The 13,920-nt window shown below is 35.7% G+C and overlaps 2 protein-coding genes across 3 annotated transcripts; both read left to right on the forward strand.

Annotated features, from left to right (window-relative positions):
• The first annotated feature begins 503 nt into the window (after positions 1-503).
• Positions 504-5,756, forward strand: LOC117614813 (4-coumarate--CoA ligase 2-like). Its single transcript, XM_034343725.1, has 5 exons — positions 504-1,666; positions 2,432-2,630; positions 3,823-4,036; positions 4,693-4,795; positions 5,486-5,756. Exons 1-5 carry the CDS (start codon positions 668-670, stop codon positions 5,603-5,605), a joined length of 1,635 nt encoding a protein of 544 aa, XP_034199616.1. The 5' UTR covers positions 504-667; the 3' UTR covers positions 5,606-5,756.
• A 4,725-nt stretch (positions 5,757-10,481) lies between these two features.
• On the forward strand, positions 10,482-11,061 carry LOC117615706 (zinc finger protein 2). Of its 2 annotated transcripts, XM_034344842.1 has the most exons (2): positions 10,482-10,834; positions 10,880-11,061. In XM_034344842.1, the coding sequence occupies exons 1-2, from the start codon at positions 10,594-10,596 to the stop codon at positions 11,059-11,061; spliced, it is 423 nt and encodes a 140-aa protein (XP_034200733.1). In that variant the 5' UTR covers positions 10,482-10,593. The 2 variants fall into 2 exon arrangements, with proteins under 2 accessions (XP_034200733.1, XP_034200732.1); XM_034344841.1 differs by having other exon boundaries at positions 10,482-11,061.
• The last annotated feature ends 2,859 nt before the right edge of the window (positions 11,062-13,920 follow it).

A 13,920-nucleotide genomic window follows, 5' to 3' on the forward strand; every position in this document is an offset into this window, starting at 1 on the left:
ATAAGCAGTTGTAGTAGGTGAATGGTGTCGTTTACTAAATTGACCTACCACGGGACGAGTAAAGGACTTGGCGTTAGGTGAACCGTCCGACGTGGCAGCTGATTGGTGGCTTAAGCTCTAACGTGTGGCCCACAAAAACCAATCCTTGTTTTTTTTTGGGGTCAGAAAACCAATCCACTTTCTTCATCCAAAAAAAAAAAAAAAACACCAAAATTCACTTTACTTTCCAAACATCCCTCACCAACCCCCAACTGCAATGCCCATCCCCCACAACCAAAACCACAATAACCTCCTTTTCCTTGAGATCGAATGCTTCTCCTCCACGTGTAAATACATCTTGATAAGTCAAACAAAAGTGTGTACGTGGGTTATGCTGATTGGTGCTGTGAAATACTTTGGTGACAACCAGTTAATTGAAAGAGTTGATTTGTTTACGTATTAAGACGTTATTGGACAAGTTCTGTCCTTGAGAAATTTAATGATACCAAACAAGTCCAGTTCATTTTTTCCCCCACCACCTACTTGTATATTACTTCAACCAAAACCCAAACCAAAAAAAACCAGGGAGACGGTCTTGTGCAAGAAATCTAGCTAAACCCAACCCACTCCCCACCTCCTATTTTCTCTCTCATTTTCCCTCACTTTCCCTCCACCCAAACACACCCCAATGGATCACCCAAATGATCACCAGTTCATTTTCCGGTCCAAACTCCCCGATATTTACATCCCCAACCACCTCCCTCTCCACACCTACTGCTTCGAAAACATCTCCCAGTTCAAAGACCGCCCCTGCCTCATTAACGGTAACACCGGGGAGACCTACACCTACGCCTACGTCGAGCTCACTTCGCGCAAAGTCGCGGCAGGGCTCGACAAGCTCGGCATTCACCAGCACGACGTCGTCATGCTCCTCCTCCAGAACTGCCCCGAATTCGTCTTGGCATTCCTCGGGGCTTCGCGCATCGGGGCGGCGGTAACCACCGCGAACCCGTTCTACACGCCCGCTGAGGTAGTCAAGCAGGCAAAGGCCTCGACCACGAAGCTCATCATAACGCAATCAGCTTACGTCGACAAAGTCAAAGACTTCGCCATAAAAAACGACGTCAAGATCATGGTTGTTGACGAGTCCCCTGCCGACGACGTGTCGGTTCATCATTTCTCGGAGCTGACCACAGCGGACGAGAATGAAATCCCGGCTGTGAAAATAAACCCGGACGACGTCGTTGCGCTGCCGTATTCTTCCGGGACCACGGGGCTACCGAAAGGAGTTTTGTTGACGCACAAGGTGCTGGTGACCAGCGTGGCGCAACAAGTGGATGGGGAGAACCCAAATTTGTATTTTCATGAGGAGGACGTGATCCTCTGTGTGCTTCCTCTGTTCCATATCTACTCCCTCAATTCGGTGTTTCTTTGCGGACTCAGAGTTGGGGCGGCGATTTTGATCATGCAGAAGTTTGAGATTGGCAAGCTGTTGGAGCTTGTGGAGAGATGTAAGGTGACCATTGCGCCTTTTGTGCCTCCGATCGTTTTGGCTATTGCCAAGAGCCCGGACTTGCATCGGTACGACTTGTCCTCGATACGGATGGTGATGTCTGGGGCGGCACCAATGGGGAAGGAGCTTGAGGATGCTGTGAGGACTAAGCTGCCTAATGCCAAACTTGGACAGGTAATATTAAATTCAATGACGTCTTTAATTGTGTGTTTGTGTGTCTTTTTTCTTCTTGATTTGTCATAGCTCCCTATGTGGTTGTAGATCCCATATGACATCCTCAATCATGTTTTGCAAACTTTTAGTTGGTGCCACCATCGTCCATTTGGGTGGGGCCTATTTTTTTTAGTGAGAGTAAGACATGGGTGTTGGTCGGCCGCTCATGAAACTTACTTACAATGCATCAACAATTACTATCATTCACGAACTCAAATGACTGTTTCTTATATTATTATTCTTGAAAGCAATGCTAGAGAAATAACATTTTGTATTAATCTACTGAGTAACGCTAGAGACAAAACGGTTTTAGACTATATTAATTGTGTGACAATCTGGTTTTTACACTTGTTACATCAATTTTGTGATAAGTTGGTAATTAATTAAATATATTACATGTCATATAATATGGTTCATTTAACAAAGACGGATTGAGTAGAACTAATGATATTGTTGGGTTGGATTTAGTCAAGCATGTTGAGTGTTAATTTGGATTATAATGTGTACTTTGGATGTTTCCCGTTGATTACGTAGGATCCTTGAGTTCCCAGTCTTATGAAACGATTTTGCTTATCAAAAAGTGATGTTGACATTGTTAAAAGCACTCCCAAATAGATGTTTTTAGTTGTAAACTCCAAACGATGTCTTAGCAAAAGTACAGTTGAATTTAGACAACGATCCTGCAAAATATGAAATAACGTTGTGTAATGTCCAAATTTATATTAGGGGTATGGAATGACAGAGGCGGGACCCGTGCTGTCAATGTGCTTAGCATTTGCAAAGGAACCATTTGAGATAAAATCAGGTGCATGCGGGACCGTCGTAAGAAATGCTGAGATGAAGATCGTGGACCCTGATACTGGTGCTTCGCTTCCCCGAAATCAATCCGGTGAGATTTGCATCAGAGGCAGCCAAATCATGAAAGGTAAACCCTAGACAATTACATGTAATTAAAAATTAATTTTCTTAGATTTTTAGGACATGAGCTAAGCATGGGATTATAAATCTGATATTAGTTAATTTTCTTCTTAAATTTTGCTGCCTTTCATGTATCTATTTGTCTCTTCATGCACGGATGCTTTGCGAAGTTAACGTATATATAAAATATTTGTTCGGCAAATAAAATAGGAAACCAGCTGTCAGTTAATTAATCCATTCAAATCTAGAAATGTATGACTGAGTAATCTGATACATTTGATTTAAAAGTCAGCTTGCAAAATTGGAGAAAAAGAAGTGTACAAATGCATAAAGAAGTTGCTAAGATTTTCTTTTCTGGGTAGACCAAATTATTGGTGAAAGTGAATACATTAGTTGTGTTTGGGTGGACGAAACCATTAGTGAATGGGCCTTGCAAAGATTTGACCGAGTCTATGGTCCTTGCCAACACTTGATTATTTACTAAACGACCCACATTTTCGACATGACCCAATGGATTTTTATTTATCATTTACAAAAAGAATTAGGTGGTAAATTGTATGTCAAACATTTTCTAATACGTTTATTTATTTGAGTATATTGGAATTATTTTTATTTTTGATTTTTGATTTTTGCTTTTATTAATACATCAATATTAGAATTATTTTGATTTTTGACTTCTCTTGCATTTACAAAAATATACGAAATATAAAAAGTAAGTGAATTTGACATTAGAATTCATAGTCTAATTTTTAAAAAATTAAGAATTAGATTGATTAGGTAGGTAGTTGATCCCGTAATCATTCATTCTCTCTCATACTTCTTACTTTCTCAATTCATTACTTCCTAAATTCTAAGTAAAATAAACATGGATGCCTAACAATATAGTACACATCAATTAATTTGAGTAGGAGATTTAGTTGAGCAGTCTCTCAATCTTAAAGTAACCAATAATTTTCCAATCTCATGGCTATAGTGAGCTTCTGGGTCTTCAAATCACATGTATTATAACTACAGTACTTGCTTGAGGACCACAGAAAGTGTATGATGATAAGTACTTATCCAAAATGATTTTAGTTATTTACTTTACACTGAAATACCCAATAAACCCAATCAAAGTTTTTTTTTGGTTTAAATTTTGTTGACCCAAAAGTTTATTTTCAAATAAACTTAACATAGCTTGGGGGTAATTGGTGATGCAGGTTACCTTAATGACCCTGAGGCCACAGAGAGAACCATAGATAAAGAGCGCTGGTTGCACACAGGTGATATAGGCTACATCGATGATGACGATGAGCTCTTCATCGTTGATCGATTGAAGGAACTCATCAAATACAAAGGTTTCCAAGTGGCCCCCGCTGAGCTTGAAGCCATGTTGATTGCCCACCCCAACATCTCTGATGCTGCTGTTGTACCGTAAGTTACACCTACACACTACCACATTCTATATGTTAGATAAAACTTCATGCTTTTTATTAGTGCACCATGTTTGTTCTTTTATTAGTGGGCAGCTCCCAAAGCAGATTTGAACCTTAATTGCAATAGGGATAACATTGTTTTGTTATTTCCGACTAATAATGCTATGTTACGTGGAAATGTTATCATTCGTGTCATAATGTTATTAGCCAATGACAGCAAAATAGTACTATCACCGTTTCATGAAAGTCTTTTTTCTCCATGTGAACTAGTGTATATCTCTTTTATTCTTATAAAGATATCTCTCGTAACAAGCAAGTTTTTGTCGTACATAAGTCGTTGTGCTTGTTTTTGTTGTACGTAATATTGTCGTTGTAGAGAGATATATAAGACCCGTTTGTATAATGGGGGCTCAAGATTTTTAGTTGGAGTGGGGCGCGCATTTAATAAAGGGTGGGGGATTGAAACTTCGGAGATGGGTAGACAGAGAATTCGAACTTGTGAGCTACAAAATTTACTTGGAAATTTTTGTGGTTTTTCCCATAGGCGTATATGTAATTTCAGATTTGTGATGCAAATAGTTTTTGGGTTATTAGGTAGATCAATCGTGAACAATGTAAAGTTTTAATGACTTGTTTAATATATGTTGATTTCAGTATGAAAGATGAAGCCGCAGGAGAAATTCCTGTTGCATTTGTTGTAAGATCAAACGGTTCCAAGATCTCCGAAGAGGACATCAAGCAATACATCTCAAAACAGGTACCCTTTTTTATTCAATCACATTAGACATTGCAAATGAATACCACATAACACATGTTGCTTGAACTAATAACCTATTTTGCTTATTGTTCATTGGCTAGTAATTGGAGTAGGTAGGGCAAGTTAGAAATTATTAGCTATGCCCGAAGAACACACACGTGGCATAATGTTGGCATTGTCAACTGTCCAGCTGGTTTGAGGAAAATAATAATAATAATAATTGTCGATTCTTCTAATAGTGAAAATTATTATGGAAATTGACCTTTAGACACATGCATGTCTATCCGTTTTTAGGTTTCTCTATCACCGAAATATTAGATAGATAACCTTGCCTTTTAATTTGTACTGGTTAGGGGTTCTGGTTTCTTGGGGCTTGTCCCCCAATTTTATCAATTAAAAAAAAAAAATTAGATAGATAACCTTGAATATTTTCTTCAATTTATTTATTTATTATTAAATTTTACAAACGATCAATCTTTTTTCTTTATCAACGAAAGAGGAAGAGATTCAAACTCGATCTCTTTTAACATTATGAAGGAGATTCCAACTTTAGTTTTCTTTTAAGATGAGACGGAAGTCAAGCTGAAAATTCTAGGCGGTCCTATGTGTGCATATATGCTTTTTTACAAGTTATAAATTTTTCAAGTAATTTTTTTGTGATTGTGGAATTGTTACGTGTTATATGTGCAGGTGGTGTTCTATAAGAGAATTGGTCGGGTTTTCTTCACAGACAAAATACCCATAGCACCTTCTGGCAAAATCTTGAGAAAAGACTTGAGAGCAAGGCTGGCTGCAGGCCTACCCAATTAGGGTTTCAAGGTGACAAGTTAATAGGAAAATATCAAGACTACCTCATATGTGTGAAGATGAAACACATATCAATGCTATATGGTGTTGGAAATTATATATTATTAAATAATATTTAATTTCTATAGTGAATGAAAAATAAGTTTCCAAAAGAGGTGTGTCTTAGTATTTGGTTTGCATTTGGTCATCCTTTGAAGTGCTTTAATTAATTAAAGGATTTTTTCAGCCGTTGTACTCCGTGCTATAACCCTAATCAAACTAGACCTCCTAAATTAACAAATCAGTTAATTTTGCACTCGAATTAATTAAAACAGTCAATTTAGCTCTTATCCTCAAAATTTTCTAATTTCATTAATTTTTCCATCCAAAAAAGTCATGTGAAGGACACGAGACTTACTATTTAAATTTTTTATATTATTATAGTGAAAAAAACTAAAATATTGTGAAAACAAAACAAATTAAAAAATAAACGAAAAAAATGAAATAACCCAAACTCATCTTCTCCATCACGCTCCATTAAAAAAATCTTCTCTATCATCAACTTCCATTGTTGAGAACACAAAAGTCATCAAACTAGAATAACTAAACATTTTTTTTAACGGAAGTGTTGGATTAATTGGATGTTTGTTGTTCCAACCAAAAAAAAAAAAAAAAATTTTATTTTTATTTTTATTTTTATAATTTTAATTCTTAAATATGGGCCCTTGTATTGTTAAAGATTTAAAGTGGTTATTATTTGGTCCCTTGTATTTTTAAACTCTCAAAAAATCCATTTAATATGGGCTTGAACAATTATATATATATAATTTGAGGCCCTTGATCCGAGGCCCTAAGCCGTCGCCGTCGAGGTCAGGCTCAAGGCCGGCCTTGCCCCTCCTCTCATAACATAACCCTCCTTCCCCAATCCTATTTTTATTCAAGTTTTTTCTTTTCTCTAATAATATTATGATTTACTTTTAATGAATTTTTAATATTTTTAGATTCATTAAGTTTTTTATTATTAATTTTAAAAAGGTTTATGAGTTTTCAAAAGAAAAAAAAAGGTTTATTATGTTTATTTAATAACAAATTTAACAGAATAGACAGTATTGACTAACGGTTATAAACACAGAGATTGAATTGACCAAATTAAAAATATAAGGACTAAATTGGTCAATATAATAAAACACAGAAACTATTTTTGCATTTAAGCCTTTTCTTAATAACAAGAGAAGAGACTTTAAGAAACCCTCTTATGATTTGTTCGAGACCAAGCACCCTACAATAGTTTAAACCTTTTCAATTGATGGATCCAAAGATGAAACAAAAATAAAGTGCAGAAAGTGGGGAGCCAATTGAAAGTGGATTAAAGCAGGTTCCTACTTTCTCTAACTCATGGCAGCCAAGCAGCACTAAAATACAAAGTAAAGTTGGGTTTCAACATCAAAGGCTTCGATAGAGATGAGGTTTATATCCTTTTGGAGCTTACACGAGTTTGATTTCAACCACATATCATGACTCTACACAAAGCTGAAATTCACATCCACAAGAATATATGTATACCAGAGAGAGAGAGAGAGAGAGAGAGAGATGGATATGGAACATAGTAAAATGGATGATGTACGACATTCGATGATGAGCAAAGCACAGTGAGAGTCATTATCCACGTGTATGCAGAAAATAAAAGCAAATGAGTCATCGAACTCATGGACGTTTGATTGATGAGCAAAGCACAGTGAGAGTCATTATCCACGTGTATGCAGAAAATAAAAGCAAATGAGTCATCGGACTCAGGCCGTTCATGAACCCACCTTAATCTATAAAAAGCCGACAAAACACGAACAAGTCCACTACCATCCTCATCTCACTTTGATCTTCATAAGATATTGCCGTATCCAAACGCAAACATGGAGGCTCCTCATCTCAATTGCTCTTGTCTATATACATGCCACTTTTCCATGTGACTCTCTAATTGATTTAATTTAATTTTTCAAGTTTTTACTAACGACATATTTGGTGAATGAGATTGGATTGATTCATAAGGTAGAATTGAATTAGGATGGATAATACTAATCCAATGATGTGTTTGGCAATACACATAATTAAGGGGTTGGATTAATAAAATATTTACATGGCCTGTCAGAATTAGACATAATGCAATCCAACTTAATCCCAACCTTTTGATGAGATTTATAATGCTACTACATTTGGGCCTAGTAGGATTAGACATAATCCAATCCAGGTTGTTTTTAGACCGCCAAACATTTGATTGGGATTATAAATCCTTCTCATCAAAAAACTTGATTGATAAAAAAAATGAAAAGAAACTAAACAAACTTGATTTGTAGCAACTAGGGTTTTTTTTTTCTTTCTAAAATTATATATATTACTGATGAAATTGTAACCCAAACCTCGTTTGGTGACTCGACTTGAATTGGATTAAAGTTGAGGTCAAGCTAGTTTTTATGAATCCCACTACTCTAGGTGGGATTTGTAAAATGCAATATATTGAACTGGCATCCATTTTGACAAGTCAAGTCTCAACGCACCAAACAACGGCCGGAACTCTTTTCCATTTCAATAGAAATAGTCTGTCTAGTCCCACCCCGAAATGTGTTTGTTAAACCAATTATCAACATTTATGAGTGTCCAAGCAGCCAATGAAAGAGAAGAAGAAAGGAAAATCCACCGTTCGTAATGCCTATGTGTAGAATACAAGTTGATAATTGAGTCTCATACACTCCCATGTGTTTTGGGATTGTTAAAGTACTTGAAGAGGGACAGATAACGGTAGGTAGTTCAAGAGGGAGGAATTAATGTTCCTTGGAAATATCTCTTATGGCGATTTTGGATTAGCAAGACACAAGAAAGAGTACGCAGTTTTCTTGGTTTCTGTTGTGTCTGGGATTCAAAGACAAAGTTCACCGCAATCATTGCCGACCTGCAAGATTATGATCCCACAATCATGGTGTAATGCAATTTCTTATTATGTTTGTTTATGATTAACAAGATTATACCTTGACCTGAACTATATTTTACCACCTCTTTGGGAGCACACAGTGGAATTAATTTGTCTGCCAGTGCTATTATATCCCTTAACCCATGTGCTCGGCTCGCTTATGATCCTCTGGATATTATTTTAGTTAGACTAAAACTTAGTTAGCATAACAAAAACTAAAAACAGGATGAACTTGATGCATGCCGAAAAACTGTAGGCCCAACCTTTGGTAATGGCAAAACTATTAGTATAGTGCATATTTACTTGATTGCTGAGACTATATTCTTTTAGAGAGGTGAGATCCGCGTAGGATTCATTTATTTTATATTTTAATTAATGAGGGAGAAGGAATCGAATTCGAAACTTTTTCATCTTTTGAAATAGAAACACCACTAAACTAAGTATTAGTTGATAGTATAATTTATTTTATAAATAAATTTCATCTTTGTTATAATGCGATCAATAAATATGCCACATATACATAATGTTAAACTAATAATAACATATATGATATATATGTAATTTAATTGAGTGGTCAAATGATATCAGATTCAAGTGATTTTTTAATAAATATCTACAAAATAGATGGTTTGGATTGGTAAAATACAGTACGGAGTACGTCCTAGAAGGGTGTCCCTCAAATATGCTTATTTGAGTAATCCTTCAATGAAAACTCTCTGTATATATATACACTATTCTTAGCACTTCCTTGGGGCAATTTTATAATCTTCCTCCAACCATATCATGTGCAAAAAACCGCAAAACGTTAATTCTAAAGACAAATAAAATCCCAAAATTGTAATTTGCCTACCAGCAGACAGAAAGCATGCTTATACAATTATCTTATGAATTCAGGAAGTGGATATTATATGGCATTAGATTGACGTACGTAATTGAACTTTGAACTTCGAAAGTGAATCATCAGAAGGAAAGAGCCATGAAATTGCTCATAATAAAATTCCAAACATAAAGAAATTAGAAATTCAACATGTCTTTTGACAACTCTGACCATTAACCTAAGACTTGTACATGTAGATGGTAGAAATTCCAAACATCATGACGGTGATATTTGATCAATTAATTATACAAGGTGATTATATATCAATTATTGTTCCTTGTTTAGACTAGTTAAGATGGTTTATCTTGTTTGCCATTAAGTACTTATAATAGAAATTTGATAAGATATTGCATCATCTCTAGACTCTAGAGATAAGGGAGATCGGGAATTGTCAAAAAAGATTGGTCCCATGATTAGATGGGTAAATAAATCAAATCTTTTGCAGGAGATAGCACATGATATTTATTAAATAAAGCTCTTTACATTATAAAGTACAAATTAAGTTTACCATTCTCTCACTATATTGTTAGATGTTTATATTTTCAACCAATTTGAATTACGAATTAAGTTTTGATACAAGCGATATTAAAGAAGAGGGGAATGAAACCTAAGACTTTAAGTGTAGCAGAGTAAATGCTCTTAATTACTTGAGTTATAAGTTCCTTGTGAATTACGAATTAAGTTTAGTTCTTGCCTTGAGGTTAAAAGTCGAAAAATATAAGTGTTTGTTTAACAACGCGATTTGTTATCCTGTAATTTGGTAAGTTTATTATCCTCTAATTAGTTATAAAAGGAACGCTGTAGAATTAATTATTTCGCATGGACCGACAGGAGATTGTAATGCTGCCATTAATGGAGGCGACAACACTTCGATTCCCCACTGATCTTTGCAGCAAACTGTCTCTCTCTCTCTCTCTCTCTCTCTCTCTCTCTCTCTCTCTTTCAGACACACACACATAGAGACACTATTATAAGGCCACCTCCATTTCACTTCATTTACTATTTGTGGTAACAGGAATGGTGATGCTTTAAGCCTCATGATATAATCCCAGAAAAACCCTCCCTCTACTTCACATTAATCTCCTCTCTTCAATCTTCCCTAGCCTAGTTACCTTGCTTGCTCCTATCTACAGCTATTTTCCTCACCCTCTCTCTCTCTCTCTCTCTCTCTCTCTCATGGATTTTCAGCCCAATACTTCTCTTCATCTGAACCTACCCAACGACCAAGTCAATTTAGATCTTGTCCTGGAGCCATCATACACGTCTTCCTCATCATCTTTCAGTCCTTCAGAACAACCGCGCGTGTTTTCTTGCAACTATTGTCAGAGAAAGTTTTATAGCTCACAAGCACTTGGAGGCCACCAAAATGCTCACAAGCTCGAGCGGACTTTAGCCAAGAAAAGCAGAGAGCAGCTAAGCTCCGCTGCCCGAGCTCATGGCGCCTCGAACCAGAGGCCTGCAGGGTCTAATAGCTTCAGCGATTCAAGTCATCCAAGGCAAATTCACGAGGCACATAATCTTGGTGGGTTGAAAGAACATCAAGGACATGCTGGTAGGTTTGCTGGCCATATGAACTGTGGATATAGGCCTGAGAATAATGTTGAGGAGGAGATTGGCCACCTTGACTTGTCTTTAAGGCTTTAAGTTAAATAATTGCACACATTAAATTTTCAAATTACTTTATGATGTGATGGAGTTTCATGTTAAATTTTCAAATTAGAATCTGGAAATTTATCATATTATTATATATTTTTATGAAGAAAATAGATGAGAGTGAGGACCAAAGACACAAACGAACAAAACTAATGAGATAGTGCAGTGTATGGTTTCCCCTTGTTTCGAACATTGTAAGTTCCAACATGTTTTGTTCATACAAGAAATATATTCATGATTCAACTCAATTAATGAGTATATTTTTGTTCAAGCATAATTCCTTGGAATGCTTCGACGAAATAAGTTGTCTTATAAATCCTCTTATTGTCTATTACCATAACATGTCAGACTATTTAGTACAGTTGTTTTTATTTATATATAAGCACGCGCAGAACATTGTGCTAAGTATAATCGCTCATATATGTATAAATAAATGTCAATCGTTGATGCATAAAAACATGACTTATATAAACCGAGATGGATGGAATGAAAACCTACAAGCTGAGAACTTACTATTCCCAACGTTGTCTCATGATCTGCATCGCTATCATCCATTTTTGTAGAAAAAATCAAGAATCCACCTTACAAAATTAGCGAAAATTGGAAAACAGTTTTAATTATCCAGGTATATATGTATGATCATCATGATAGTTTACTGTATGTGTCTACAATTTTGTGCCAAATAAATTAATTAGATCCTTGAAAAACCGTACTGGATAATCCCCAGTTTATGACCACATGACTAAAACATTCAAAATCATAATCATCACCGAAGTTCTTGTACTCCATCTGTTTGTTACAGTGTCAATATATATGTGAAAGCAAAAGTGATGGCACTCTTGAGTATGCCGTTGTGCTTGTGGCTTTATATATATATGCACACTATGTCAAAATTCATTTTCTGCATCGGTAAAATAGGAAACTGATGCTATTACTCTCTTAGGCATAAGAAACCGATGTGGGTAGATAGGCAAGATGAACTTCATATGTTGAGTAACTTGATTTCAGTGCAGCTGCATGAGTATTAATTAGTCAATTGCGAACCACCAATTGCTGGGTTTCAATGATGGGAGCATTTTTGCTCACCACTTTAACCCAAGGTATATGCTCACCATCTTTTTCAACACTTGACATGTGTCCATAAACATAACCATAGTTACATAAATCGAAGTAAAAAATTAACCATGTTTATGCCTCTGAGCACGTATTTAGTATTAAGAAAGGTAGTGAACATACACTTTAGATTAAAGTGGTGAGCAAAAATATTTTCTCCAATGATAATGGTCATTCATTGTATGCTTGCAAGTCATAAATGAGTTTTCCCATTGTGTTTTTGGTGAGAAATAAATATGATGTTGTCAAGATGTTAGCAAAATATGCTCTCTTCCAAGGAGGATTCGTATTATTGTTCGTCATGTTTGTCAGAATTGGATCATTCTAATTGTTTTTCTTGGCAGCAACGGATCCACATGCAGGCTTGTGGTGGTCATGGCGCTCGTTTGATAAACTTTTCATTTTCATTTTTTCTGAAAACTGAAACATGTTTGGTAACAGTTTTTGTTTTCTGTATTCAAAGGAGTGAAATCTAATTTTCAAAATCATCTTTATCTTTATGTATTATGCACTTTAATTACCAAAGCTCGGTATTTGGGACCTCCCGATCGACTTGGACGCGGTTGGGAACCCAGTTTGAGCTTCGGGACCTCCAAATCCAAAATTCACAAAAATTCATTATAACTACAAAAATTTCACCAAAAAATACTACGAACTCTCTATAACATGCACTTTCGTTCCCAAGTTTGCAATCCATCCAAAACTCACAATTTGACCTCCAAAAATATCATTTTCAAGTTCCACATAAAATTGAAATCAGTGATCAAACAGCTTATGAATAGTTTTCAATTTTTTAGTTTTTTAAAACTAAAATTGGTTACCAAACAAGTTTCATATTTTCAATTTTTTAAAAATAAAAACTAAAATGGTTATCAAATGAACCTTTATGTTAGCGAGCTATCTATGGTCACAAGAAAAATAGGAGGTTGTTTATTGTAACAAAACCGAAACACTAGAGATGTTGATTGAGGAAATGTGGTTTTGTGGAGGATCCATACATGTAAGGTACAACTCTAACACACGTTGAAGTAATTTTTAGGTGCAAAGGACTCACTTGTAGTGGTTTGCAGCAAATGCTCTCCTCGTGAAAGAACTTGGGTTCAAGTCCCTAGCATCCTGCAGTGTATGTAAATTTAGTGTGCTATCGCCCCTCTCAATAAAAAAGATCCTTTTAAAAAAAAAAAAAAACAAACTCAATGAGCCTTGTATTAGCAATTGTTTGTTTACGGTACAAATATGACTCAATATGAACAAAGACAAATAGCCATTCATACGGCGTACAAAGTGGTGCTACTCCACCTAATGTGCCAAATGTATCACTTACTGGGTCAAATAAATATGGGTTATGATGAACCAATGAGTGTGGCATTTGCATTGAGTACTAGTTTGCACTGTAGTAAAACTCTCCACACTAGTGCTAGATAATTGTCTTTGTCCTCCATTTGGATACGGAGGACAATTGTTTGAATAAGCAATTGTCTTTTTCCTCATTGTGAATGTGACAATTGTTTAAATATAAAGCAATTTTTTTATAAAATTTGAATAAGCATTTGAAAGAGAATAATTTATGGCCTTCGACCCACATAATAACAAAAGAAATTAGCGGTACTTTTGCAAGGTTCCTGCACTGTGGTAGAACAAAATAGTGAATTTACGACGAGTGTTTTTTCGTCAAAAAAAGACAACTTAGGGCTTAACGAAAAATCAACGTCGTCGCGTCAGAAGAAAACGAGGGAA

Source organism: Prunus dulcis, chromosome 1, assembly GCF_902201215.1.
Source record: "Prunus dulcis chromosome 1, ALMONDv2, whole genome shotgun sequence".
Lineage (NCBI taxonomy): Eukaryota > Viridiplantae > Streptophyta > Magnoliopsida > Rosales > Rosaceae > Prunus > Prunus dulcis.

Excerpts from the sequence above, each read along its gene's own strand:
- LOC117615706 (XM_034344841.1), top strand. The coding sequence starts at position 10,594 with ATGGATTTTCAGCCCAATACTTCTCTTCATCTGAACCTACCCAACGAC.
- LOC117614813 (XM_034343725.1), top strand. The coding sequence starts at position 668 with ATGGATCACCCAAATGATCACCAGTTCATTTTCCGGTCCAAACTCCCC. Across the intron at positions 2,631-3,822 it reads AGGCAGCCAAATCATGAAAG|GTTACCTTAATGACCCTGAG; the intron begins GTAAACCCTAGA and ends TTGGTGATGCAG. Across the intron at positions 4,796-5,485 it reads AGCAATACATCTCAAAACAG|GTGGTGTTCTATAAGAGAAT; the intron begins GTACCCTTTTTT and ends TTATATGTGCAG.